We start from the raw sequence: 27123 nt of genomic DNA on the forward strand, positions 1-27123 counted from the left end.
CAAGTAAAATTAATCGATAAGGTAGCTTTGTGTTTTCTTTCGATTAAACGAAGTCAATGTATCTATCGATCCGATTTACGTTGTATAATATAATTTTTATTGAAAAAAAAAAAAAAAAATACGTGATAGGTGTTTTTGATGATCATGAGTAGCGATGTCTTGGAATGGGAATAACAAATGGATCTAGAATGGAAATTGAAATGGTTAATTTTCAATTTTTCAAGACAAAGATGAAAAAATATGCCTTTGGTACTCGTGATTTTTTTTTGCCAATTCAGTTGGAATAGATTTACCTACCTACTTGCTCCTTAATCATTGTCAGCCTATCTAGTAATAAATGACGATGACGATGAGCTTGTTCTAGGATAGGATCACTCAAGTATCTGCTTACCTATTTATTAACCTATAATTTTCTAATAATTTTTAATCGTTTCTCGTTCTTTAATTTCAGATTTCAGTCGGATTCAGCTTGTCGAAACCCAAAAACTTGATGAACGTTGATTCGAAAAATCAGAGCAACGAGAGTGTAAATAGTACCGGAAACGATGGCAGCAGTAAGGCCGAAAGCGCCGCCGATCAGAACTCATCTAATAATAGTGCCGCTACAAATATTACTCCTGTGATTACGACAATTACCGCGATTGCCTCCGCCTCTACTTCCGATCGCAAAGAAAATAGCAGTCCGGTTACCACCAATAATAGTGATAAGGTTAATTATATAAGCGATAATAATAAAACAGTCATCTGTAAAAATGTCACCGTTGATGGAAGTAGCGGCAATTCGAAGTTGGACTCTTCGGTCCAAGAGGTATATCTATAGATGATTTTTTAGTTCTTAAATTGGTCGACCTACGTTCATTGTAGAACTCTACATTGTTATTCGATTGTGTACTGTGTCCGTGTATGTTATCCATGGTGTAGCGAGGGTTTTTCCCTGGGGAGGAAAGTAAACGGAAAACAAGGTTTTTAAGTAGGTACCCAATAAAAAATCTAAATTGAAAATAATTGAAGGAAATTTTGTCCTGGCTGGAAAAATTTCGTGTCATTGTTCTCTTCCCAACTGAAATAAAATAAATTAAAAAATTGTTCATAAGACCTCAAAATATGAAAAAAAATTCATATGCATATTTTAATGAACATTTTTTAAAGCTCAAAATATTGAGAAAAGTTCCTTTTGGTGAAATTATGATTTATTTTTTATTTAAAATGAAAAAAAAATTGAATAATTGAAAAAATATAGATAAATAAAAATTATTTCATGTGGTAGGTATTTAAAAAGTAAAAAAAAAAAAAAACTGTAAGTAGAACAATTTAAAAATGTTAACGTTCTTTTGGCACAAAAAAATTATATAATTCAAATTAATGAAAAAAACTGTGCTATCTCATTGAAATGTCAAAAATTTTAATAATTTTCTTCAAAACGTGAAACAATATTGAATGAAAATGCTCTAAAAAATGTGGAAAAATATTTTCAAACGCCTGTTTTGTTACGTAAAATTTGAAAATAAAAACGAAACCATAAAAGTAAACTAAAAGAATATTCTAAGAAACTAAAGCGAATTTTAAACATGTTTTAATGTTGAAAAAGTACTGTGACGCTTGAGAAGAAAAATTGAAAAACTGAAAATAATTTTGTAAAGATAGTGTAACTTTTCTTCTCCTTTCTCGTTTCACAAATTTGACAAACTTATGTATGTATATCTTAGGCGATTATTTCCCATATTTAAAAAAATTAACGCTTAGATACGTATTTTGAATTTGAAATTTTTTTAATTTAAATACTTGATTTTTTATTGTAAAAACGTGTTTGAATCAATGATGAATATGTTTTTGATTTTGAATGAAAAAAGGCAAAAGTTTCATTCTAAAAAAATCCTCACGTTGCAATTTTTAAAACGTCATATTTTTTGTAACATTTGCGTTTGAGACATTTTCTTTATGAAAAAGTTTAATCTTCCCTTTGATTAATCGTAGGTATTTATTATTCATATGTTGAAAATGAAATTTAAAAAGAAATTGAGTTTCTGAACCGTCACTAGAAAAAAAATTCCACTCGTCAGAAAATTTTTTAGATTGTACTAGTCGGGTACCCCACATAAGGATCAAAATTTTACCAAATTGACCAAGAAAGCTGAAATTCGGGATATACCCTATTTCCGACTTGCCAAATCGATTGGAAGTTGTTTCGAACCGTTTTGAGCAGTTCTGGAGCCTCCAGCAGATTTTTGAAACTCCAAATTCCCATAAAATTTCATCAAACGGAGATGGAAAGCCGAAATTTACTCTGCACTCCAATTTTAACACCCTCTGAAGACGACTTCAGGTAGGTTTAAATCATTTTGGAGCCTCCAGTGACTTTTTGAAAATTACTGGAGCCTCCAGTAGATTTTTGAAACTTGAAATTTCCCAAAATTTCATCAATTAAGATGGATGGAAAGCCGAAATTCATTCGGCAAACTAATTTCAATACGACTAGCTTGTACTTTTTAAATTTCAATTTTCCAAAAAAAAACGCCATACAATCTTTCAAAAAGTCGCTGGAGGCTCCAAAACGACGAAATCCACCAACAGTCAAGACTTCGTAGCGTATTGAAATTAGTTTGCAGAGTAAATTTCGGCTTTCCAATTCCGTTTCATAAAACGTTGTGGGAATTTCAAGTTTCAAAAATCTGGCGGAGACTCCAGTAATTTTTAAAAAGTCGCTGGAGGCTCCAAAATGACTTAAACTCACTTGAAGTCGTCTTCAGATGGTGTTAAAATTGGAGTGTAGAGTAAATCACCGTTTTCCATCTCCGTTTGATGAAATTTTGGGAAATTTCAAGTTTTAAAAATCTACTGGAGGCTCCAGTAATTTTCAAAAAGTCGCTGGAGGCTCCAAAACGACTTGAAATTTACCTGCAGTCGACTTCGTATCGTAATGAAATTAGTTTGCAGAATGAATTTCAAGTTTCAAAAATTTACTGGATGCTCCAGTAATTTTCAAAAAGTCACTGGAGGCTCCAAAATGACTTAAACCCACCTGAAGTCGTCTTCAGAGGGTGTTAAAATTGGAGTGCAGAGTGAATTCCGGCTTTCCATCTCCGTTTGATGAAATTTTGTGGGAATTTCGAGTTTCAAAAATCGGCTGGAGGCTCCAGAAATGCTCAAAACGGGTTGAAACAGTTTCCAATCGATGTGGCATGTCGGAAATAGGGTATATCCCAAATTTCAGCTTTCTTGGTCAATTTGGTAAAATTTTGATTTTTTCCCCCCCATTTTTGGCCTGAATTTGATTTTCAAGAATTCACCAAAAATCGAAAAAGGCACTTCATCACTTGAAATTTTGACAGGTGACTTTTTTCCTGATCTTTCGATTTACCTTTGTACGGTTTAAAAAATTTCGTGCAAGTCCTTTAAGAAGAAAGTTGTCCCGGAGGATCAACGGGGTGGTAATAGATCCTTATGCAGGCTTCCCGGCTATACCGAAAAAAAAAAAAAAAAAAAAAAAAATGAAAAAGAATTCAATAATATTTCTTTGGGTTAAATTTATGTACGTGCTGGATTTCATTTTTTTAAATATCTATTTGAAAATTAAAATTTGCCCCATTTTCTATGAAAAACTCGAAATGTTGATTAAATTGTGATAAAATGCTAGAATTTATCTCTCATTGTATTTTCAATAATCCGAATTGACTGATAGTGGTGTAGATTGTTCTGGAGCTGCAGAGAATTTTTTAATTTTCCAGTTTCCAGTTCTGAAAACGGATGGTTAAAATGATGAATTTGAAATTTGAACTAGCATAATTTTTCGAAAAATTTCTGCCGTATACTCTCTTGTGCGGCAAGGTGCCTTGAAACTTTTCGTAACGGTATTCCACTCAAAGTAAACGTTCTAGCCAATTTTTGTCGAAATTCAAGATATGTACCTACTTGAGTTTTTTATCTGCAGAGCTCATTTCGATCATTCAAGAAACCTAAAATACCCCCCCCCCTCTCACCACTCATTAGAAAAAATGAAATAATGAAGAAGCCAATTTCCAGTATACAGTACACATTCAATTTTCTTATATTTCTTATAGTTGAAAATTTACTCATAGTCGAAAAAATATTATTCATTTCGTCAAATTAATCAATTTTTTTTTTTACATTTCAGTCATATAAGCTATCCGGCAATCACAACGGTAGCTTCAGCGCCGCATCCAGAATAACCAGCAACGAAAGCAATACCGCATCAAGTACTAGCAGCGGCGAGGCATCTTCGTTCATCACTACATCATCGTCATCGTCATCATCATCGTCCTCATTGCACCGACAACGACTCCATCGCCAAATAACTAGTACAAGAGAGATGAAAACATCTTGCGTGAAAAGCGACCTAACCGAATTAAAGTCCAGTTTATCGGAAATGAAAAATCTCAGCTTTAATAGTAAATTTACCAAATCGATAGAAAACATACTGGACGGCCGAGCCGAAAACGTCGTTATATCAGAAGATAACAACGCCGCCGCCGCCTCCGGTACCGGCGCATCCGGCGCTGCCGTGCCCTCCGGTGAACCACTGATCACTTATCCGGAATCGCCAACGCCTAACGCGACTACGAATATCGTAACTTTTCCTAATCAAAGTGACGCCGTCGCAACCGTCGTTAGTAGTCGTAAAAGCAGCATTGCCGCTGAAGAATTACCCCCGTCGTGCTGCGTCAGTCCTTCTGCTTCGGTGACTAGCGAAATGAAATTTGAACAGAGGCGCCTGTCGTCTGCCTCGAAGACTAAATTAATTACCGAACAGTTTAAATCCAAATCCGAGGAGAGTTCGCGTAACGAGATGGAATTAAAAAGATTACATTCTTGCGATCAGTTCGCCTACCAGGAGCAGAATAGCGCTGTGACTAATAACCTTATTAGTGAAAAAACCATCGATGCTAGACATGTGAGTATTTTATCGGTATCCTTTGAGATTTTAAGAAATATTGAGTATCCCTGATGCAGGTACTTGGTACATACTCGTCTTGAAATCGAAATTTTAATTTCTGAAAATTGAGCGATGACATCAGATAGTGATGTGAATTGTGTACGATTCCTGCTGCTATTTTATTTCCCATACATTAAATTACGAAATTACTCATATTACATCACGAATATCGAATAATGAGGTAAAATTTGTCAATAAAAATTTTTTGCAACAAGTCAGGGGAGAGTGATGAAAAATATGCCAATAATGATAATAACTTGAATAAACATGTGTGAAAAATATCTAATCGAAATTGATCAACTTTTGTTGAAATTAGGTACTTTCTTCATTCCTAATAAGTTTTTTTACTCCAATTTTTTATTGCATATTTTTACGTAATACTTTGAAAATATTTACGTAAAGGAAATTTTGTTTTAGTCGTGTCCATCGGTTAGTTCACATAGCTGCCCTGTACATACTTATATTATGCTGCTGTATTTCATACTTACTGCATTTTTCAATTATTTCGATGTTAATTACGTATCGATAAAAATTGTTAAAAATAGGTATCTAGCCAACATCTAAAAATTAGTGCATAGCATTAGAATTTCATCTACTTACTGATTAGAAAAAAAAATCAATTAAATAACTGAAATCAATAATCTGCTAGATAAGAGAAGTGAACTATGGAGCTAAAGGCGCAGTGATGATCATACCAGTTTTTTAAAGGGAGATGGTGATATTCAATCAACTTTTTCGTACCTAAAATGAGTTCAAGTAATTTTCCCGATTATTTTTAGGCATTTTAATGATATTTTACATATATTGATTTTTAGCGAATTATCAAAAATTCAGAGGCTTATTTTACCTGAAAAAAATTGTATTTGATAAAATTGAGTGGGAAAGTTGTGATTTCGAATCGTTTTGGAGTTTTCGGCGAATTTTTGGATTTCACAGATTTGGAAAAATCGTTGTAAAATTTGCCAAAATGAAATTTTGCTCCTATATAAACTCGGATTAATCATCTTTGTGATTATTTCAATTGATTTAGGCACGAATCAGGAATCCGGAATTTATAAGGCTTCAGGATAGCTAAACTCCGCCATCAATTCAATAAAAAGGTGAAAAAGGAAAAATGGACTGGTGAAGTGGTGAACGGTGAATTAAAAAATTTCTAAAAAATATTTTGGATGAAACAGGCAAAAACGGATTTTATAAATTTTTGTCTAAGAGGTCTCTCAACTGGTTGAAAAAATTATGGAGTTGACAAAGACAAATCAAAAGAGCATTTCGAAATAATAATATTCCACTCGCCCAAATTTCAGATTATGAATATTTTATTTTCCGATTTATAGCGAATCATTGAAAATTGAAATTTTTATTCATGAGCAAGGAATTTGAAAATTTGTCAATACATATTTCATTTTTGTCCTCTTCATTTATTTGGCGACAGTTTGTAGCCCTACCGGAGTCTGCAGTACGCTGTCTGGCCACTCAAAGTCACGTTGCCCGTCCGCCCTCTCAAGGTCATTGACCTGCCTGTCTGGCTTCTCAAAGTCGCCTGTCTTCTTGTCTGGCCTCTGAAGGTCATTGACCCGTTTGTCTGCCTATCGAGTCCCTTGAGATCACTGACCTATCTGTCTAGCCTCGCCTCTGGTTATTTGCATGCCTGTCTGGCTTCCCAAGGTCATTTGTCTGCTTGTCTAGTCTCTTGGCGTAATGACAAGCCAGACAGAGAGGTCAATGGGCCCGTCTGTCTGGCTTTTTAAGGTTGTCTGTTAGTCCGTCTGACCTCTTAAGGTCATTGACCTGTGTGTCTGGATCTCCAAAGTCACAGATCTACCTGTCTAGACTCTCAAGGTTGTCTGCGCGCCTGTCTGGCTTCCCAAGGTCGCCCGTCTTTCTGTCTGACTACCGGATATCTCAAGGTTGTCTGTGTGCCTGTCTGGCTTCCCAAGGTTATTTACTCCTCTGTCTGGCCTCTTAATGTTGTTCGTCTGCTTGTCAAGGTCATTAAAGGTAAATGCTCTAACGTCGAGACTGAATAATAATTTTTGCTGGTTTTGGCTACATATAGGTTGAGCCATTGAAAATCAGTGGGTTGAGCTATCGTTTTGACAGTCCTGCAAACGTTTTTTTTTAAAGGAGGGAGAAGGGGACTCCTTTAACGGCCAGGGGCTTCTACATGCTATACCGATGTTCTATCCCTTCAAGAGGTTCCCCCTCGTTTCCTGAAACTGGTAGGGCCAGCCAAATCTATCTGATAATTCGTTGTTTTCGAGTCAAGATTTTTGCAAAAAAATACATATCATGAGAAATTTGAAATTCTTCCCCTAGGTTAACAGCGAGTTTTGTGATTTTCAAAAAATTTTCCAAAAATTGTTTTTGAGGTGAGTACATATTTCAGCAAAAGTTGGCGATTGTTCATCATGATTTTTTCAAAAAAAATTCACATGTGAGTAATAGATTTTTAAGAAAAATTATAGAGAACTTTTTGAAATCAAACTTTTCGATTTTAACGCAACCAAGCTATAGATCAAAAGAGTATGTCCTAAAACTTCTATACCAAAATTTCAGTGAGGTGCTCAAGGTTTTTTTTTGTTTTTTTTCTGATTTATAGCGAATTTTTGAATGTATGAATTTGAAGTATTCAAAAAGCTGTTTCAAGGTTTATTTTTAAAACTTTTTCATAAAGTATTAAATCTTTTTTAGCAAAGTGATCACAGTGAATAATTCCTTCAATATTTAATCCTCACACATCAATAACTAGTAGTTTTGGTCTTTGGGTCATTCTGCAGGAGCCTCCAGTGATTCATTAATTTTCTCCGGCAATTTCAAGTCGCCCTGGAAAGGCCAAAAATGAGCTTTAGCTCCCATAACTTTAGTCGGTTCTTTTTGGGCACCAGCTCACGACCGTTTCAAGGGGTTATATCATTCACGAAATTCCTGGAGTGTGAGTTGGAAAAAGAATTTTTAACCAATTTGTAAATTCCAGAAAAAGTGAAAAAAAAAACAAATTTTCAAAAAAGGTACATTACGAGCGGTTTTTTCGACACGATAATGCAACTCGAAAACAATCTGAAGTTTGCCTTTTCGGGGCCTCTGGAGAATTCTTAAATTTCACCAGAAATTTAAAATTGCTCTGGAAGGGCCGAAAATTAAGCAAATTTTTAGATGTGTCAGTTCAAAATTAAATTTTTGACCAATTTGGAATTTCCTCCAAAAAAATAGTAAAAAAAATCAATTTTTCAAAGAAGGTGCCAAACGAATACAGTCGAGAGGATGCCCAATAAATAAGCAACGATCAATGTGATAGGTGCTAAAATTCATTTTTGACCCTTTGAATACGATTTAAAATTTCTGGGAAAAAATGAATAATTTCTGGAGGCTCGCCAGAATGGCCCAAAACCACTGGTTTTTAATGTGTGAGAGTTGAATTGAAGGAATACTACTAGCTTGATTCACATTATGGTTCATTTTGTTAAAAAAAAAATTAAATACTTCATGAAAAAGTTTAAAAGTTGCCTTTGACGTTTTAAACATCTTTCCTGAATTTTTTAAATTTTCAAAAATTCGCCAGAATTCCGAAAATGAACTATGGAGATTCAGTTTTCGAAATACTTTGAGCTGAAGTTGATTAATCAGACTCGAATCAATTGTTGATACTGTGATGAAAAATTTGCATTTTCTTTCAATTTTTCCATTACTTACAAAAAATTGAGAATCTTACGAAAAAAATAATAACAAGAAACTTTGTAGAGCATAAAACTTTTTACTAAAAAAAAATTTTCATTGAAGCTTGAACTTTACTTCTTATGAGGGTCATTCCACGTCAATTCGGCCAAGAAGTGGTAAGGAGGGGGGACGCTGATTTTTTTGTAATTTTTCTTGTGGAAAGACCTTCTGAAAGGATGACCAATGGCGCCAATCGCAGCCTTCTAGCCTTTTTCAAAGGCTGCTAGCGGATGTAAAAGTTTTCAGTGAACTTGGAATATCATCCATTTCAGCAGTAGATTACTTCATAACCGCGATACTTACAAAAATGGGACTTTTTTCAATAGATATGCGTTTTTAATGGTGTGTCGGTGATATCATGAAAATCAGTGTTGCCACTTTTTTTTGTATAAAAAATTAGCTCGAAAAATTTCAAAACGTTGTTTTCATATCGTCCCGACTCTCAAAAATTCTGAAAAAAAAATATTATGGACAATTTCTCATGCTGGACAATATATTAAAAAATTGGGATGGCTTTGTTTTGTGAAGTTGATTTAAAAAAATTGAAAGTTTGCGAAAAAATACGATTTTTTGATTTAAAACATGAAAAAAAGTTTTGACTGGTAAAGTTGACCCATTTGACCCCTATTTTTATGTATCCGTTGAAAAAGTTGAAAAAACCCATTCACTCGATGAAATGAACTCATCACAAAAAAATTAAAATTCAAAAAAATTCAATTTTCAATTCCAAACATCAAAAAAAGTATTAAATTTATTCAGTTGTCTTATTGCGACCTCTTTCTGACGTATTTTATGAAAAAGTTGATAAAAATCACACTCATAGCAAAAAAATTAAAATTCGTTCATTTTTTGAATTTTGATTTTTTTGTGATTAGTTCATTTCATCGAGTTGAAGGGGTTTTTCAACGGATACGTAAAAATAGGGGTCAAATGGGTCAAATTCACCAATCAAAACTTTTTTTCATGTTTTAAATCAAAAAATAGCATTTTTAAGTTGACTTTTAATTTTTTTAAAATGACTTTACGAAATAATGCCATCCCAATTTTTCAATATTATGTTGTTCAGCATGTAAGTTGTCCATAATATATTTTTTTCAAAATCGGAACGATATGAAAACTACGTTTTGAAAATTTTTCGAGCTAATTTTTTATACAAAAAAAAGTGGCAATACTGATTTTCATGTCATCACCGAAAAGCCTTTCAAAACCCCTAAGTATTGGAAAAAGTTCCATTTTGATAGATATCGCAGTTATCCAGTAATCCACTGCTGAAATGGATGATATTTTAAGTTCACTGAAAATTTTTACGTCCCCCAGCAGCCTTTTAAAAAGGTCTACAGGGCTGCGATTGGCGCCATTGCTCATCCCTTCAGAAGGTCTTTCTACAGGAAAAATTTCAAAAAAATCGCCGACCCCCCCCCCTACCAATACTTGGTCGAATTGACGAGGAACGACCCATGAGCCACTCTATAGTATGTTGAAAACGTGTTCAACTGTGGCCTGTGCATAAATAGAAGGCCCCCTCCCGTCCTTTCCTGTAGCACCAACTGCAAGATAGGATTAGTTTTCAAAACCAAATATCAGCGCCATTAGAGTTTTCCTGATCCATTTTCCGTTTTTGATTGAAGTACATACGCATTTAATATGCATTAAACGCATGTACTCGTTCTTACCTCCATTGCCTACTTGTTGCATGATTGAATCGAACATAGCGCGTTCGTGAATTTTACATGTGCCTCTCTGTCCACGTTCCATTCTCGAGCTTTTTAAAAATTTGCCTTTTGTGTTGTTATAGTTACAATGCGTATAAAGTTTGCGTGATCTTATGTAGTCGTCATGCGATAGTATACTCTTGTATTTACTTCTACAATCGATAATTTTCCCTCGACTAGAATATCTGTATACTACCTACCTTACCTACCTACTTACGAAAAGCCTACGTGTCCGAAGAAGAACAAACCTCCCCAAGTTGGTAAAAAAAAAATCCAATATCTAGCTAATCGTTTCGAAGAGCTGGTAATAGTGTTTCACGATGAATTAAAACCACCTATATTAAATTAATTAATTAAACGCTAAACAGCATCGTGTGTATTTACAATTTGATTAGATATTATTCGAGAATTTCGACGTTATTAAACAACGTTCATGTTCGGTGGTTCGGCGGCGTCGACGGCCTGAAAAGTAGGTGGTGAAACGGACACAAACGCTTTTATTTTGACGTCGCCATTAAGTTTTCAGTTTTATTCAACATATTGTCGAGCAAATACTACTTCTGAATTCGGCTCAGCTCAGATAACGTAGTACGTGTTTAGCTTTTGAAGACGAGTCTTACGGTTACGTTTTTTCGTTAATTTGCGCATCGCGGCGGTGTTGATTTTTGCGCGAAAAAATAATGAAATTTAATTTTTCCTTTTATTTATTACCTCCGAGACGGGTACATTCGTTATCGCCGCTAATACCCTGTGACAAAATATACGCGACTCGGTTTCAATTTTTTTTACCAGTTTTCACATTAAATAGATCTAACGCGTGTTTTTTCGGCTTACAAGTAAAATATTTCAGTGTTGGTGCCCACTTTTTACCATCATCCGATCGAATCGGTGATTTTAAAAACAAATTCGTCCTTTTTCAGGATCAACGAACTATTGTCAACCATCTCGTCGATCAAAGTCGAAAAAATCTTACCAGCGGTAAACTTACAATTAGTAGATTACCAATGGATACTTTTTCAGCTGTTGAAAAAGTGAGTTTTTATTTACCTACATATCCACGCTTTTTCACCAGGAGCTTAGCTTTTAAAGGCGTAGTCGTTTGTGGAAAATCGTCGAAAATTACAAAAATTCTCGAGGAAATCCCTGGAATTTTCTTATTGCTTCGAGCTCTATGTGGGATACCTACCTATGTATAAAACGCACCAAGAATTATTAATAGGGAGAGGTTTCGATTAGACGAGCATTCCGCAGCAAGATTATTTTTATTAAATATTTGACCCTTTTCAGATATTTATAACGTTAGGGCATTTTTAAATGGATTTTTATAAATATATAGGATCCTAGTTCGATTTGATTTCGAGTTTATCTATCACAATTAAATTATATCGCGGTAAATTTTTCGACAATCGGGAAATTAAATTTTGTCGAGTAATGTAACAGTACAGTTGCATCATTTATTTACTTTTACAGGGTTAACATCTCTGTTATAAATTATCTCAATAGAATGAAAAGAATCTCGACTCGATCTAGAGATTAATGAGATATAGGTACGTAAGAATTATCAGATAACGTAACAGGTGTCTGTATTTTTAAGTGAGATACCCTCGTACTGAAAGAATCTGAAAATTTTTAGCAGCCTATCGTTTTAAGCCACGTCGTTTCCTTGCGACGAATTGGCGCCTTGTCTTTAAAGTTTGACTTTTTTCCAGCGAAAGGAAACTTTCTCGGAGCCAATCGAGATTTAATTAAAGTGAATTGAGCAAGGCTCATGTAAGGGTTGCATGATTTTCACTCCAACATATTCTTAGAAATTCTTTCACGTAGAAATTTTGGAACTAGAATAACTCAGAAGGTGGATATCTCAAAAAAGTGAGTGAGAAAACATTACAAAATATCATGCAAAAAACACATCTCAGACTTTTTGGAGTTTTTGGAATCCCTTCGAACCTCCTCTAACCCCCCCCCCCTCTCACCATTTCAGATCAATTTCAGAGATCAGGAAAAATATGTAGAGTTGGCTCTATCTTGAAAAGTGAAAAAAATGGGTACAGAATGCAGTTAGGAATGAGTTGTGGACCAGCTGATAATTTTTCCTGTAAAATTTTCCATGATTCATGAAATCATACACCATAGTCTCAAAAATATATTTTAAAGAGTGAACCGCTCACCCTCCTCCCCTCCTCCCCCCTCCGAGAATCAGACTTAGACAAGTTTTTATCGCAATGATGTTTTTTTAAAAAAAAAATATGTAGTTACAATTGTCAAATTGAGTGATTTTTTTTGGAACGAATTTTTGAAAAATTAGGAAGCAAAAATTGTCTACCACAACTGTATGGATTTTGTCATCTTCTCTAATTTTCAGACCATTAGGTAAATAATGCTTTAAACAAGAAGGGAGGATTAAAAAGTCGATTTCTGAAGTGCAAATTTTGTTTACCACTACGTATAAAGGGTGTGGCATTTCTACTGATAGCAATAAGTATGCTAAACAGATGTGGCCTTTTTATACGTATTTTTGAGGCAAGTGCGAAACTAATGGCTAAATCCTTGTAAAATATTGTGAAAAAATCCCCCTCCCGCCCTCATCACCAGCAATTTTAAAAATACACGAAGCTTGAATTTTTTTGGGATCATTCCCATTTTTATTTGGTACGAGAAAACTTTCTCCTTGCGAAAATTTCACACAAACAGGGAATAATATTCGTATTGATGGTTCTAAACCACAAAATGGCGGTGGAAAAAAAATTAAATAAAATTGAAGTTGATTGCCATTGTTTCGTCTATCTTCCTAATATGTAATTTCGATTCTCTGATGTTTTGACCATTTCGAACGAAAAAACTTTCCAAAATGCAAATGAAATGAATTTTTGAAATAAACGTGTAAAATCTTCTCTAAAATTAAATTTGTAACTGCCAAATTTCAATTTTTTTTGAGTTGAAAAATTGAAAAATGTAACAATTTCACAATTTAAAAATAATGGACAAAAATTGTTTTGAGAAATAATTAATTTTATCCTCATGAAATGCATCTGATTCTTTCCAGGCACTTGAAATTAGAATCTCCGGCATGATTACGTGTCTAATATTTAATTTTCTCCAGTTTCTGCTGGGAAGTTATGAATGAAGTCTGTATTCATTCAGTTGAGAGAAGCGTCAGCTGAAGGTGTTGCCTATCTCTAAATTGAAGGGTGTTATTAATTTTCTTGATTATTTTTGAAATTCCAATTTGTTTTCAAAGTTCCTTCAAGTTGCCATTTGGACATAAGTCAGAATTTCATTTAAGTCAAAATTTGATCCAGACAATAATGCTTGCCCTTCCAGTTTTGGGGATGAGAAGCACCTTCAGGCTTTACCTAACGTTTTTTCTCTCGCGAAATCTTGAATCTGCTCCCTCTCGGAACACCCTGTACGGCTGTACTTATACTAAAATATTGTTGAAGAATTATTTCTCATTTTAAAATATCTAAAATGAATTTTGGCCTTTTCCCCATACATTTAAAGCACTACAGCAGTTTTGAAAAAATGCCAAACTCCAATTCTTTTTTCCCAATTTTTGCAAAAGCTGACGAAAAAAGTTTCAAAATTGGAAATAATTTTCAATTTTCTGTAGTAAGTGTTACGATTCATTCATTCTGATTCATTGTTAGAAATAATAATGAGATTAGTAAGCGACCAAAATAAACGACTGATCGATAAATTACGTAAAAAAGTCAACTACTCGCACTTGACGTTTTCTTACCTATCTCATTACGGGCTATTTACACCTACGTGTAATTTGGGTTATCTAATTTCATAAATTAGAAAGAACCGTCTTTTGCTCGTTTCGTGAATTTTGCATAAAATTTACATATTTTAAGATCTAGGCGGAAGAAAATTCATTTTCGTTAAATTAGCTGAGAAACGATTGAGTTTTTATTGCCCTTTCAAATTTGAGACGAAACGAACGAGGGAGCCTATGGATCGCTCAATCGCAGATTTCGGTCATTTTTTCAACTGAGCATGAGGATCTAAAGGGTAGTGTTTTCAAAAAAAAAAAAAAAAAAAGTAAGCTGCTCAAAGGGAAAATTGAGTGTCCTGTGGGGTTTCGAATTTTTCAAAATTTTCCAATAATTTGTGAATAAATTGATGTAAAAATTGTCATATTTGAATCACATTATCCCGTTTAGAGGTCCAATAATTGAGTAAATGGGAAAATACTCAACCGTATTAATTTTATTATCAAAATGAGAAAATGACTTGAGTAAATTTTTGAAATTTCTGGATTTGTAGCTGCTCAGTCATATATTTTTGAGATGTTGGGAAATTTTGTTATTTTTGGAATTCCATGGGATCAAGATCATCAATATTTCGCTTAGATAGCTGGATTTTCTTGGTGGTGGGTGGGGGGGAGTTGGTTACCTTGTGGGTCTTCCTTTTCATGCCCTGGTGAGGAAAAAAGAGTAAATCTACATACGTACATGAATTTATTTATTTATTTTTTTTTGAATTCATGAAGTAAGTAAGGCAGTTATTAGGTGTGTGTATTCTTACATTTGTTAATCGCGAAATCTAGTCGAATATGTCAAGTGTTTGTTTAAAAAATTAGTTATTTCGCATATTTACATTTTTTGAAGTAGCACAAAGTTTGCCTACCCTCTCGAGTACCATGTTTTAACACCTTTTACCATTTCATTGACTTCTAATACTCAAGGTTAGGTACCTAGTTCATCCTTAAAATGCGGTACCTACCTAATTGTTGTTGAAGAACTGTAAATAGTGTGCTTTAGAAGAGATTAACAAAAAACGTTATCATGATTGGTTGCCTATTTTGTGAATTGGAGGAGAAATTTTTTTTTTCGAATAAAACTGGAATTTATCAATAATTTTGAAAAATTTTATGAACGTCGGGAAATGTTTGGATCATTCAAGAGATATTCAAGTGGAAGGGTGAGAAATTCAATAATTTGAAAAAAAAATAAAATTTAAGGACGCGTCAAATTTGATGATTCGAAAATTTTTCAAATAACATGAGTGGCTTTGAAACTGCATTTTCGGCGAATTTTTTGTGAAATTGATAAAAAAAATAAACATAACTCGAGTATATTTATGAAAAAAAAAGTAAAGTAGAGAAAAACCATGCACAAGTGTAGTAGTGAAATTTATGAGGGTGCAAAATATGATTGTGAGGAAATGGAATTTTCCATGAAGTACTGGAATATGCTTATGAGGAAACATCTCGAATTGAAATTAATTCAACGTGCTTTTTAATACATAATATTTTTATTCCACGATACTATCGCATGAGTAAAGTATGAAGATAAGGATAAGAACCTGATGTAATTAAAAAAACATATACTTATTTCATCGTCATTTCTAAAATTGTACCTATTGTTATATCAATACGTATGACGCAATTTTTTGGAAAATGAGTTTCAAATTTCATGCTACTATTTACTTAGATAATTTCAGTGAATGAACTTTCTCGATGAGGCAAAATCTTCGCTTTTTTCGTTTCTTATTTAATTTTCTGAGCAAATTTTGAATTTGAAGTGAATAAAAATAAAGGAAACAAATCGGATATTCTCGAGTTGACCAATCGTTTCTCTCAGTTGATGAGAATTTTTTTCATGTCTTGTTAGACTTTCCTCGAATTAAATTTCCCTAATTTGGAGCCGCGTATTACGTTTCTTCATAAATTTCAAATTTCTTCAGAAGACATGAAAACCTATAAAGACCGCTGGAAATTTAAAATCTGCCCCTTTTCAGGACATGTGGTCGAAAAATTCACGGTCCCAACGAATTGCTCTACAATCTTTCAAGTGTACCTAATTTATTGCTAACATATTCTAAACCCTCCACCTCCCCCTCCTCCAAGAAAAATTTCTTAAAACCGTATACTTTGAGTTGAACTGTAGTATAGCCCGTATCTTACCCACCTACTAGATTTGCGGAGTGAATCAAAATTCCACATTTTTAAAATTTGACGAAGTTGAGAAAAAAATCAGGTGAAATTGCTTTAGAGGAGGAAGGTGCAAAAAATTGAGATTTTTTGGCAAAATATTTCATTTTCTTCTCACCTCGTTCCTTTCTTTCCAAAATATCGTAGAAGCTGAAATATCAAAATTTGGATTTTTTTCAACATTTCAAAGAAATAGGCTACTCATTTTGAAAAAAATTGAAAAAAGTTAATTTACTTATTAATTTACTCATCAACAAACATATTTCAATGCTTTTCTATTTTTACTGTCTTTGGGGTCGAAGGAGGGAGACGCATTTGCAGGCATCCCAATTAGATTACTTTTTTCACCCTTGGTTACTATTTTCACTAAAAGGTTGCTTTTTTCAATTTTTCGCTGTAAGTAAATTAGATAACAGATGCAAAAAATTTAAAATAATCACTCTATTAAAGAAATTGAAAAGTACGTTTTGTTTTGTCACAAACCGAAGTGATGTTGTCAGTTTGTTGTGATTTCTTTTCATCGATAATTTTACCTGAATTAAAACATTCGTTTTTTATTTTTATCGCTATTTTTATCTCGATTAAAATATTCGTTTTTCCGATAATATTCTCAACTATTGAAAAGCAATTACCTACTAACTTATTGTCTTTTTTTAAATTATAAGTGGGTTATTTTTTTATGAAGTTATGAATTTTTCCAACTGGTTCGAGCAAATTTTGAAAGGGTGAGTTGGAAACAAAAATGTTGAATGATTTTAAATGTTCAAAAACGATAAATTATAATATTTTTGGAAATAGGAATAAATGCCCGAGCAATGCGAGGGCAAAAGCTTTCAAAAATTATCAATTTTTCAAAAGCAGAACAACATTATTTTCGATGTACGAAGTCAAAAGCTCTCGAAAATTCACAATCCTTCATTTTTCTCAGGACGTTTGCGAGGGCAAAAAGCTGTCAAAAATTATAAATTTTTCAGAAGCAAAACAACTCGATGTAAGAAGTCAAAAGCTCTCGAAAATTCACAATCCTTCATTTTTTTCAGGGCGTAATTTTTATATTTGCATGTATTTTCAAAAACAACCAATTTGAGCAAAATTTGGAAATTTTCGTCTCCGAATTTTCGGCCAAACATATAGGACATTTTTTGATATTTCAGCTAAAGTTGGGACTTTCTGGCAGTTTTGACTGAAATGCATTGGAGAGACCTTTTCTATTGTTGGAAAATTTCGAGTAAAGCAACATTATTTTTGACGTGATGAGTCTATTTTTCTACTTTCCTACTAACAAGGGAGGTGCCCCAGATGACATGCACCGATTTAAATGGTTCTTGCACCATTGGATAGAGGACATCGAACATAGTCTACCACAAAATTTTCAGCTGCTGAAGTTGATATTTCGATTTTTCAGAGCAATTTTTCGATTTTCACATAGCAATTTTGAAAAATTGGCCGAATATACAGTCGGCGCAGGTCGCATACCGAAACCTCCCATATTATTTGGGCATTTCAATACTTATGATAAGACTAGCCCACCGTGAAATTTTCAGCTGCTGAAGTTGATATTTGAGCCCTCCAGGGCGATTTTTTGATTTTCACATTGCAATTTTGAAAAATTGGCCAAAAATAGTCGACGGAGGTCGCACCGAAACCTCCCATATTATTTGGGCATTTCAATACTTATGATAAGACTAGCCCACCGTGAAATTTTCAGCTGCTGAAGTTGATATTTGACCCTTCCAGGGCGATTTTTCTATTTTCACAATTGCTATGTGAAAATCGAAAAATTGCTCTGAAAAATCGAAATATCAACTTCAGCAGCTGAAAATTTTGTGGTAGACTATGTTCGATGTCCTCTATCCAATGGTGCAAGAATCATTAAAATCGGTGCATGTCACCTGCGGCACCTCCCTTGTAAGATCGGAGAAAGAAAAATGATAATGATCTGGCTCGAGCGATGAGAGGACGAAAATTTCAATTTTCCCCAAAAATTCACTACCTACTTTTCGCTTAAATTTTTCTGTCGGGGAGGGTGGGAGGGAGGGTCTGGATTTAATTTTCAAATCGTTTTTTTGACTGTTTTTCGTGTTATAAAAGTTTCTGCCCCCCCCCTTAATTGTCTTCAATTTTCCTGCATGTATATTCAATATTGATGAAAATATTTACAAAACTGAAAATTTTTGGTTATTTTTGGTTACTTTTCTTTTGAAAAATATCGTTGAGGTACCTGTATTTGTATTTTTTCTAATCTAGGAATATCTTAGGGGGGTAACAAAATTGATAAATTTGAAGGAAGACTGATTTTTTTTCAAAATGAAAAATTGAAAACCCTGAGCTTTTGTTGCGATTAGAAGGGGTTAAAGTTGAACATTGATAAGAAAAAAATTGAAATTTTTAACCGTTTTTGTAAAGTCATTTTGAAACAAATTACAATTTTTTAGTTTTTATCTGGCTTCGTAAAATTTCGAAAAAATGAAAATTTTGATTCACTCTATCAAACATCTCACAAATACTCACAACTGAAGGAACCCAAATTCTCAGCTCCCTGGAACCAACTTTCAGAGTAGAGTTGATTTTAAAGTGATGCGGCAAATCAAAATAATAGCTAAGAGCTTTCAGATTTTGTGAAAATTTTGAAGTTATGGCTTTAAAGGTCGTATGATTGGATAATTATTCGTTATACAAATTTTACTGCAAAAAAAGTCACCAATCAAAATAGTTCAAATTTTTCTTAAAACTGATCAATTGACCATTTACAGTTTTTTTTTTTTTTTTTAATCCCGGAGCTGTGCTCTTTCGAGAAATCAAATTACTTCTTTTCATTATAATCAGAGTAAGACATGCGGACACACGATGGGTCCTCTGCTTGTAAGATGACTGGTCAAAGTACATACATATTACTTCGTCGATTACATTATTTATGTAATCTTATTCTTATCAACTTCCGAAACTGACCAATGGGAACGATATTTTGTTTTTAGTTCAAGTCCGGCTTGAAAAAGGTTAAGACACCTCGTGTATTTTCACGTTCCTGTTCTTGTTTTCCTTTCCGTGAAAAATGTAGTTCTTTTCCGCATTAAGAATCCGGCTTCAGATTCGTTTCGTTATTTAAAGATGAAATAATAATTAAGTACATATTTCACTTCCTCCTCTCTGCCTCCTTCGCATTGAACCGTAAACTGAAAGAAACTGGCTAACGATTTTAAGAATTGAAATCAAAATTCATTGATTAATTAATAATTACTCATTCCCATGCTCATTTCTCGTAACAAGTGCCTACCTATAGTACCTGCATCTCGAGCATATGTACATATGTATAAATCTAATCTACTTCTTGCGAACTATTAATAACTTTATTATTTAAACATTATTACGCGATAAAATTAATTAAACTGCAACAATTATGTACAATCTATCGAACGGTAAATATGGAGGCTGGTGCGCCTCGTCGCATCGCTGGCCATTCCATTTCCAAATATTCGAAAAATTATGCATGCTAATAGCCATTCGGACGTAATTCCCATAATCCCCTCCCTGCAACCTGTTTCACGCGTCCAATTTAGTGAAAGTGAGACGCGAGACGGGAGACGAGAAGACGATGAAAATAAAACGACCTTAAAACTCGCGGTTATCTGGTGTTACAAATTGTTTACTTTATCACAAATCGCGGAACCGACCGAACTTTACATGCTTGTTTAGTTTGTGTAGTTCGTAGATGAATTTCGCACGAATATTATTGTCGAGGTGGTTTTAACGTCTGTCTCTGTACTGGTAGTTGGCAAAATCATCTTATTTTGTACTCGTTTGCTCGTCGCGATCTGTTTTGAATATTTCTTCTCTATATAAGAACCTATCTTTCGCCCTTTCAATTGTTATCATATCACGTGACAAGTCGAGAAACTAAGGTACTGTATAATGGGTATGATCGACGTCAGCCATTTTGGTTGTCTCACGTCGTTGTGTACATTCGTTGATAGTAAATGTTGTATAAGTGTGAGTAAGTCTCACCCACACTTATACAACATTTACTATCGACGAATGTACACAACGACGCGAGACAACCAAAATGACTGACGTCGATCATACCTATTATACAGTACCCTAGAGAAACCGTATCGTGAATAAGAAAAAAATGATGAATTGCGGTGGTCATTGCTGATGTGACATTATATTACACTCTTGCAGATACAGAAAACCGGAGCTCAACAGCAACGTCAAACTAGTATCACTTCCTCCAGTGTTGGTGGCATGTTCAATAAGGAAAAAGTTATCACTCATCACAGCAGTAATTTCAGCTCGTCAAAAGGATTTTCAACTTCGGTATCTCACGTGAGCTTGTATTTTGTATTTTATAGAAATTAACGGTAGAATTTTTTTTGGATTGGAATGATCAATGATGCATGTGTAGATTTTGAGTAATTCTTGGTTTTATACGTGGATCAGTTTTGATTGATTTCTGTACTTTCCTACCTCCCTCTCCTTCCAAAAAAAATGCCATTCAATCGTACAAAGAGGATGACCCGATACCCGATAAAAAGTTGTTCAATAAAAAGTTGACGTTTCAGATTCAGATTTTTTCTCAAAATATCTCAAAAACAAAGGCTCCTTGAAACGATTACATTTCACTTCACTAATGGAAAATTTCATGCTTTACAATTCTGGGATTTTCTTCATAAAACCATCCGTTTCCCCAAAAACCCAATTTTTTGAAATTTTCAAATTTTTTTTACTCGAGAAAATTGATTTTTGAAAAAAAGTAAAGCTTTTGCGAAAAAATGAATAGAAACGAAATTATAAAGCATAAAATTCCCAACCAAAAGAGTGCAATTGGTTTCCCTGTATGGAGCTCCTGATTTTTTTAGATGCTTCGATCGAAAATCTGACAGCTTAACTGGCTCAACTCTATTGACCTCGTGTAATAAAAATCATCCTCAAACCTGACCACCGAACTGATGTCACAAGACGAAAAATTACTCCGAATTTAGACATGTGAAAGCCCACCAAAACCAATTATGTATAGTATAGGTGAACATAACGTACTCAACTCAGGTAGGGTGGGTGGTATCCAAAAAAAAGAGGAGGGAACACTCGTGGGTTATCTAGCTACGTACACGTAGTAGATGACTCAATGGGTATGGGTTACCTTACCCACCACCAGTAGTAGTGGAATACGCTCGTAAAATACTCACAATTTCCTTTTATAAAATCTCAACTACATAGTTGAAAGAAAATATAGGTATGATGAAATTATCTGTTATCATCATGTGTTGTCTGTTATCATTCGAGCTTGTTTCGAGTATACATTTATAGGTATAAATTAACATGATTTAGTACGTTCGCGTTTAGTGTGTGGTTGTATTCGTGTTCGCGATGGCGAAAAAATTGAATGTATTCCAGGTGAGAAGGAAGGTTTTTCAATGTTATCTTATAGTTCATTAGGCCTACCTACGCATTTTTTTTCTTCTCATGCTTATCGTTCTGTTCAACTTCAACAGTATGTTATTTTTTTCGAAGTTGAATACGAGAGAAGTATTTTTGTACCTACTCGTGTAGTTTGGTTTACACTTTACGTCTGACTTACGTGTAATTTCTGATTGTTTTTATCAATTCGTTATTTTTTTTTATCGAGTTGGTATGAAGTTTATTTTTGTGCGATTTTCTGCAGACTGCTTTTATTAATACGCATTTCGATTAATTCGTGTCTGGGTCTGCATGGGATGATAATAATGTTTATATGATTGGAATTCCGATTGGGAACATTTATTTGCCGGTGTTTTAAACTATTTTCAGATGTGGACTGTTTGCTGGTTTTTGTAATCGATTGATTTTTTTTCGCTGAAAATTTGAAAAATCATCCGTTGTATTGTCAAATAGGTACTTGGATTTGTTTCTGAATATACAAAAAGTAACCTGGGTGAACATGAAATGAATTGATGGGGGGGGGGGGGGGTGGAAAAAATACGAAGACGATTCAAAATCAGCAATTTAAATTTAATACGATGAAAATCGAATTTTCAAATCGAAAGCTTAATTTTTCATGAAATATTCAAAATTGCTGGAAGAATTTTCTTACCTCTTTTTCTACGAAAAATCTCGACTTTTTGAAACCCCCTACTTTTCCAATTCGCGCCCTTAAATGGTTAAAATACACAGAAAAATTGAAATTACGTAGGAAAATAATGAAATTAGACCCCCCCTCCCCGCATGCTTTTTCGCATGTTGAAAAAATTCCAAAATTTTTCTTCTTTTCATAAAAATGTTCAAAAAATCCTGAAAATGAAAAAAAAAATACTTTTTATTGAAAAACTGGGTATCGACTGATCACTTCATCAAAATATTAAAATAGAGGAAAAAAGTACCGGATTCACTCAAAATTACGAGTTACAGGTCATAAAAAAGTTCAAAAAACTAGAAACGAGCATTTTTTCAAAAATTACGAAAATTTTTTATTTTTGTGAAATTTATTTTTTATTATCATTAATAAAGTTTTTTTTTCAATTTGAATTTTTTCTGTGATAATTTCGACCGTTTTTACTATATTTTTGGGGGGGAGGGGCGAGGGGTAGTGCCGAAATGAGTGGTGCCGAAATGAGTGGTTTCTTGAAATTTAGCACAGATAAGTCGTAAAAAAAGTTGTGATTTTTTTGTTTTAAATTTCTAAGCAAGGAACCTGAAAAATTTCTCCTGAGCTTTAAAAAGTACAAAAATATAAAATTTGCTTTGAAATTAGCTGCATTAGAAAATCTTGAGTAAAATTGAAATACGAGTTTGTGCTGAACTTGAAAAATTCTTGCTTTCCTTGGATTTCTTGAACGTTTTCAAAAATTGGAATTTCCTCGCAGATTTATAAAAAAATGATAACATGAAAAAAACTTGATCGAGCAGCTGGAATTTTACATTTTTTTTTTGCAGAGAGCAAAGGGTATTTCCCCAAGGTTTGTCTTTGCTATCTATAATATAATTTTTCTCTCGACTGTATTCTGTAGTAACGTATTCAAGAAGAGAGAGCCTCCCCCCCCCAACAAAATTGAGAAAATGTTTTGTTTTTCAAACATGGGATTGAGTAGCATATTCCTACAGCATTTTTTTCGAAATTCTCCTGAAAATGTTTCTGTCATCTTTACGAGTTTTAAGATACCTATTAAAATGTTCGCCAAAAGTTGACTTTTGTCCCTTCCTAGCTCTTCCCATCCCTTTCCTTCCACCCCAAAGAAGCCATAGTTTCGTAACTATTCGCCTTTTTAGTGCTTTTTTGGCCGTAAAATTTTTGTTTTCAGCTGTCCTTCATACATTTGCTCAAAAATTTATTTTTTACACTTTTTTTTTGAAACGAATGAAATTTGTGTTTTCTATTTTTCAATAATCGTTTAATACATAGTTAAATTTTTATCAAATTTGAAAAAACAGATTTCTTTGAGTTGAAATGGTCTCATTTACAATTTGAGAGTTCTAGATAAGATGAGGAAGTACATAGTTGAAGGGTCTCAAAGATCATATTCAAAAACTCTCGAGAAATCAAAAAATGGGAAAACTCGTTTTTGAATTCGAAAAAAATTTCCAAAAAAGTTCAATATTTTAATAGGTAGGTTATGATTTTTTAATTAAGTTGTGCTTTTCAACTTTCACTCGAAATGGTTCATTTCAAACTTCAAAAACAGGACCTCGTTTGAGAAAACCATGTCACACTCTACCTTAAAAATTTAACTCTCGTTCGATGAATGTTGAGTTTTTTATTATTTTCTCCCAAAATATTTCAAAAACATGTCTTTTTTTGAGAAAGCCAACCATATTCTACATACCTACTTTAAAATATTTTCATTTCTTTTCATTTTTCACGTTGAACCTTGAATTTTTTCCAAAAGATTGATTATTAGATAAAAAAATTTATATTTTTTTTCATCATTTATTTTTGTTCTTAACCTAAATTAAATTTTTCATCACCAACGATCAATCAAGGTTGAACTTCGTAAATTTTACTCAAAATGTCTCAAAACGAAAGTTTTCTGCAAAACATAATTTTTTTTCTGTTGGTCCCTGAAGTTTATTTTCAAGACAAACTCAGGATCCTACGAAAAAAAGAAATGAAGAGAAGAAAAAATTCCAGAGTTTAAAATCAGTTTCTCATCAGTAAAGCAAAATTTTGTTTTTTTTTCGGGGTTTTATTTTTGAAATAATCAAGAAAAAAAGCTCAACTTTATTGAATGATTTTTTTTGGTAACCTTCCTTATTGATCACCCTGTACACTGTACAGTGTACCTAACTTATTGTATACATAAACCGTAAGAATTTTAAATTCCAATCCTCGAGCACGTTGATAAACGTAAATTATACATTTATACATCGAATGAATGACATGCAGAAAAAAAACCTCGCGCGTAATAATTTTTCAAGGATAATACGATGATTTTTTTCACCAGTCATTTTGGATTTGGAAATTTGTTTCGGGAAAAAATACCAATTTTTCGGCGCTTATCAACTCGAGTGAATATTTTTACTACGAGTATCGTGATACTTTTTGTTTCACTTTCTAAATAAAGTGATTCGGTAATTTTTCAAGTGCATACCTAGAAGTATAATCGGAGTATCGTTTTTTTTTTTGTTGATTTATTTGTAGATAGTACAACGATCGAATTCGAAATTTTATCAAAATACATAAATACCCGTACTAATGTTATGCTTAGGGTATACTAATCTGCTCACTCGTTTGTTTCGAGTATTACAATTTAATTTTATCGTGTTATTTCGCCGAAACAATTAAAGTTATAGAAATTTTAGGCAATGATGCAACAATTTGCAAAACGTAGCAATTTGTACTGTGAAAAGATGAACAAGGTTGCGTAATAAAATACGGGTTTAATAACGAAAATAATAAATTGACGATCTCGCGCAATGTGTGACAATTTTTTAATAATATGTTTGAGATAGCTTAACTCTTTTTATTTCGTTTCGCGAAATGTTTGTAAGCTGCGATACGTGTAGAATGTAGATAAGTATAAACGATGAAAATTGAGCGAAATTCTAACGACGAACAATAATTGATTTAAAATTTGGCCTGGTCTCGATGTCTGAGGATTTAAACAGGTGAAATCTCGTTGCTATTCTGATAGTGATTATAAATTGCATTATCTCGTCTATTCAGAGTGTTGATAGGTAATAAAATTATGACTAACTAGGTAATAAATGTTCCTGTACGTAATTTTTTAACGTGAAATTTTCTTGTATTCTCATTTTTTTTCGCTTTCGAGTCCGAATACGCAATGAGTTTTCATCAAATATTTTGTCGGTACCTTTTTTCGAAAAATAAGCGGTGAACTCAAAGTTGTTGCTGAGTGGTACGCGAAGGGAAAACCAGCAAGATGCTTTCTCGTAATTTCGAAAAAAAAAGAAAATTCAAGAAATTGCACACGCTAATTTAAAAAGAAAAAGTAATTAAGTTTTTCTACGAATTATTATTACGAAGTGGCCATAATTTCTCATGGGGAATCAGAATTATTTCAACTTGTTATTGTAAAAATGAATCAAAAACATTCCCCTCTACTCCTTCTTACTTTGAAATATTTCGCTAGATTGATGTGTATGTGTATTGTATGTAGTTTGGATGCTGTTGTTTTGTTTTTTATACCTACATGTAATCATATAGTTCCATGCATGTAATTGAAGAGCTCTATTCCAAAGTGGGTCAAGTCATTTTAAAAAAATGCACGTTTTACGGAGATTTTTACTTCAAAAGTGAGTCAAGTCGTTGATTTTTCGAAGTGATTTTTTCAACAAGCAATTGTTCTATGTCCGAAGAAAGGAAATGTGCACCGAACTTTCGAAACAGAACAAATTTTAGCAACAAAAATTTTAAACTCATTTTTTGGTGAAAAAAAATGACTTAACCCACTTTGGAATAGAGCTCTTCAATTCTATTACCTACATATTTTTTGCAATACGAACTTCACATTTCAAGTTTATTCCCCTCATTTTTTTGGAAAAACACCATTCGTGTTTCGTTGGCCATAATTTCCCCATTAACTATACCTATACTCCATCGTTGTTGAAATTCCACGAGAAAACCCAGTTCATGATATTTAAATATTTCATTGATGAAACGTTTCTAATTAAGTTTATAAAAAGTTGTAGATACCCGGAAAATTATCGCAAATCGATTGTAATAGGGTACTTACCTGGTAAATTATTGCAATCGATTTCTAAGAGATGAGAGGATAAGTGAGGCATCTAACGGTCGTAAAATATTGAGTAAATTAAGCAAATAAGTAGCGAAAAAACGTTCTCGTACTTGTGTATGTAAATCATTCTGAAATCCCAGTGAACTTTCAGGGTCGCGACAAAATATCACGAGTGCCCCGAGGCAATTTATAATTAGGTAGGTACGAGATACGAGTAGGTTCCTAAGCAGTTCGTAAATTATAGAAAAATTGTTTTTGGAAAACAAATTTTTACGCAAATTTTTCGAAAATTGGCAGAAGTGATACGTAGTTATCTTTCATCTTTCACGTACCCACATTGATGCAAATTTTGACATAAACATGGTTTATCTAACAGCTGTAGTGAAAAAGTAGTGAAAATTTGGAAAATTTAATTTCAACTTTGAATATGTCTGGAACCCTGTCTTTTTTACTTCTTGACTAATGGATTTTTAAAAGCTTTCCACGTCGCATCCATCGGGCATCATTCTTCTTTTTTTCTCTTTTAGTTTACTGGTTTTTGATTCAACTTTCAGAAATATCAATAATAACCAAAAAACTTATTTTTCTCATGAAAATAACGTTGTTTTACGTCTCGAATCCCACATTTCTCAAAGCTTCTGG

At 33.3% G+C, this 27123-nt stretch overlaps 1 protein-coding gene across 8 annotated transcripts in view; it reads left to right on the forward strand.

Moving 5' to 3' along the window:
* The window catches only part of Sarm (sterile alpha and armadillo motif), a 53878-nt gene that overhangs the window by 3860 nt on the left and 22895 nt on the right, over window positions 1-27123 (forward strand). For 6 of the 8 annotated variants that reach the window (XM_065370866.1, XM_065370864.1, XM_065370865.1 and 3 more), the window contains exons 2-4: window positions 452-808; window positions 4133-4909; window positions 20495-20638. In XM_065370866.1, the coding sequence (XP_065226938.1) occupies window positions 491-808; window positions 4133-4909; window positions 20495-20638 (1239 nt within the window). In that variant the 5' untranslated portion in view covers window positions 452-490. The remainder of the gene's footprint in view (window positions 1-451; window positions 809-4132; window positions 4910-20494; window positions 20639-27123) is intronic. The other 2 variants (XM_065370861.1, XM_065370862.1) reach the window with 1 other exon arrangement.

Source organism: Planococcus citri, chromosome 1, assembly GCF_950023065.1.
Source record: "Planococcus citri chromosome 1, ihPlaCitr1.1, whole genome shotgun sequence".
Classification (NCBI taxonomy): domain Eukaryota; kingdom Metazoa; phylum Arthropoda; class Insecta; order Hemiptera; family Pseudococcidae; genus Planococcus; species Planococcus citri.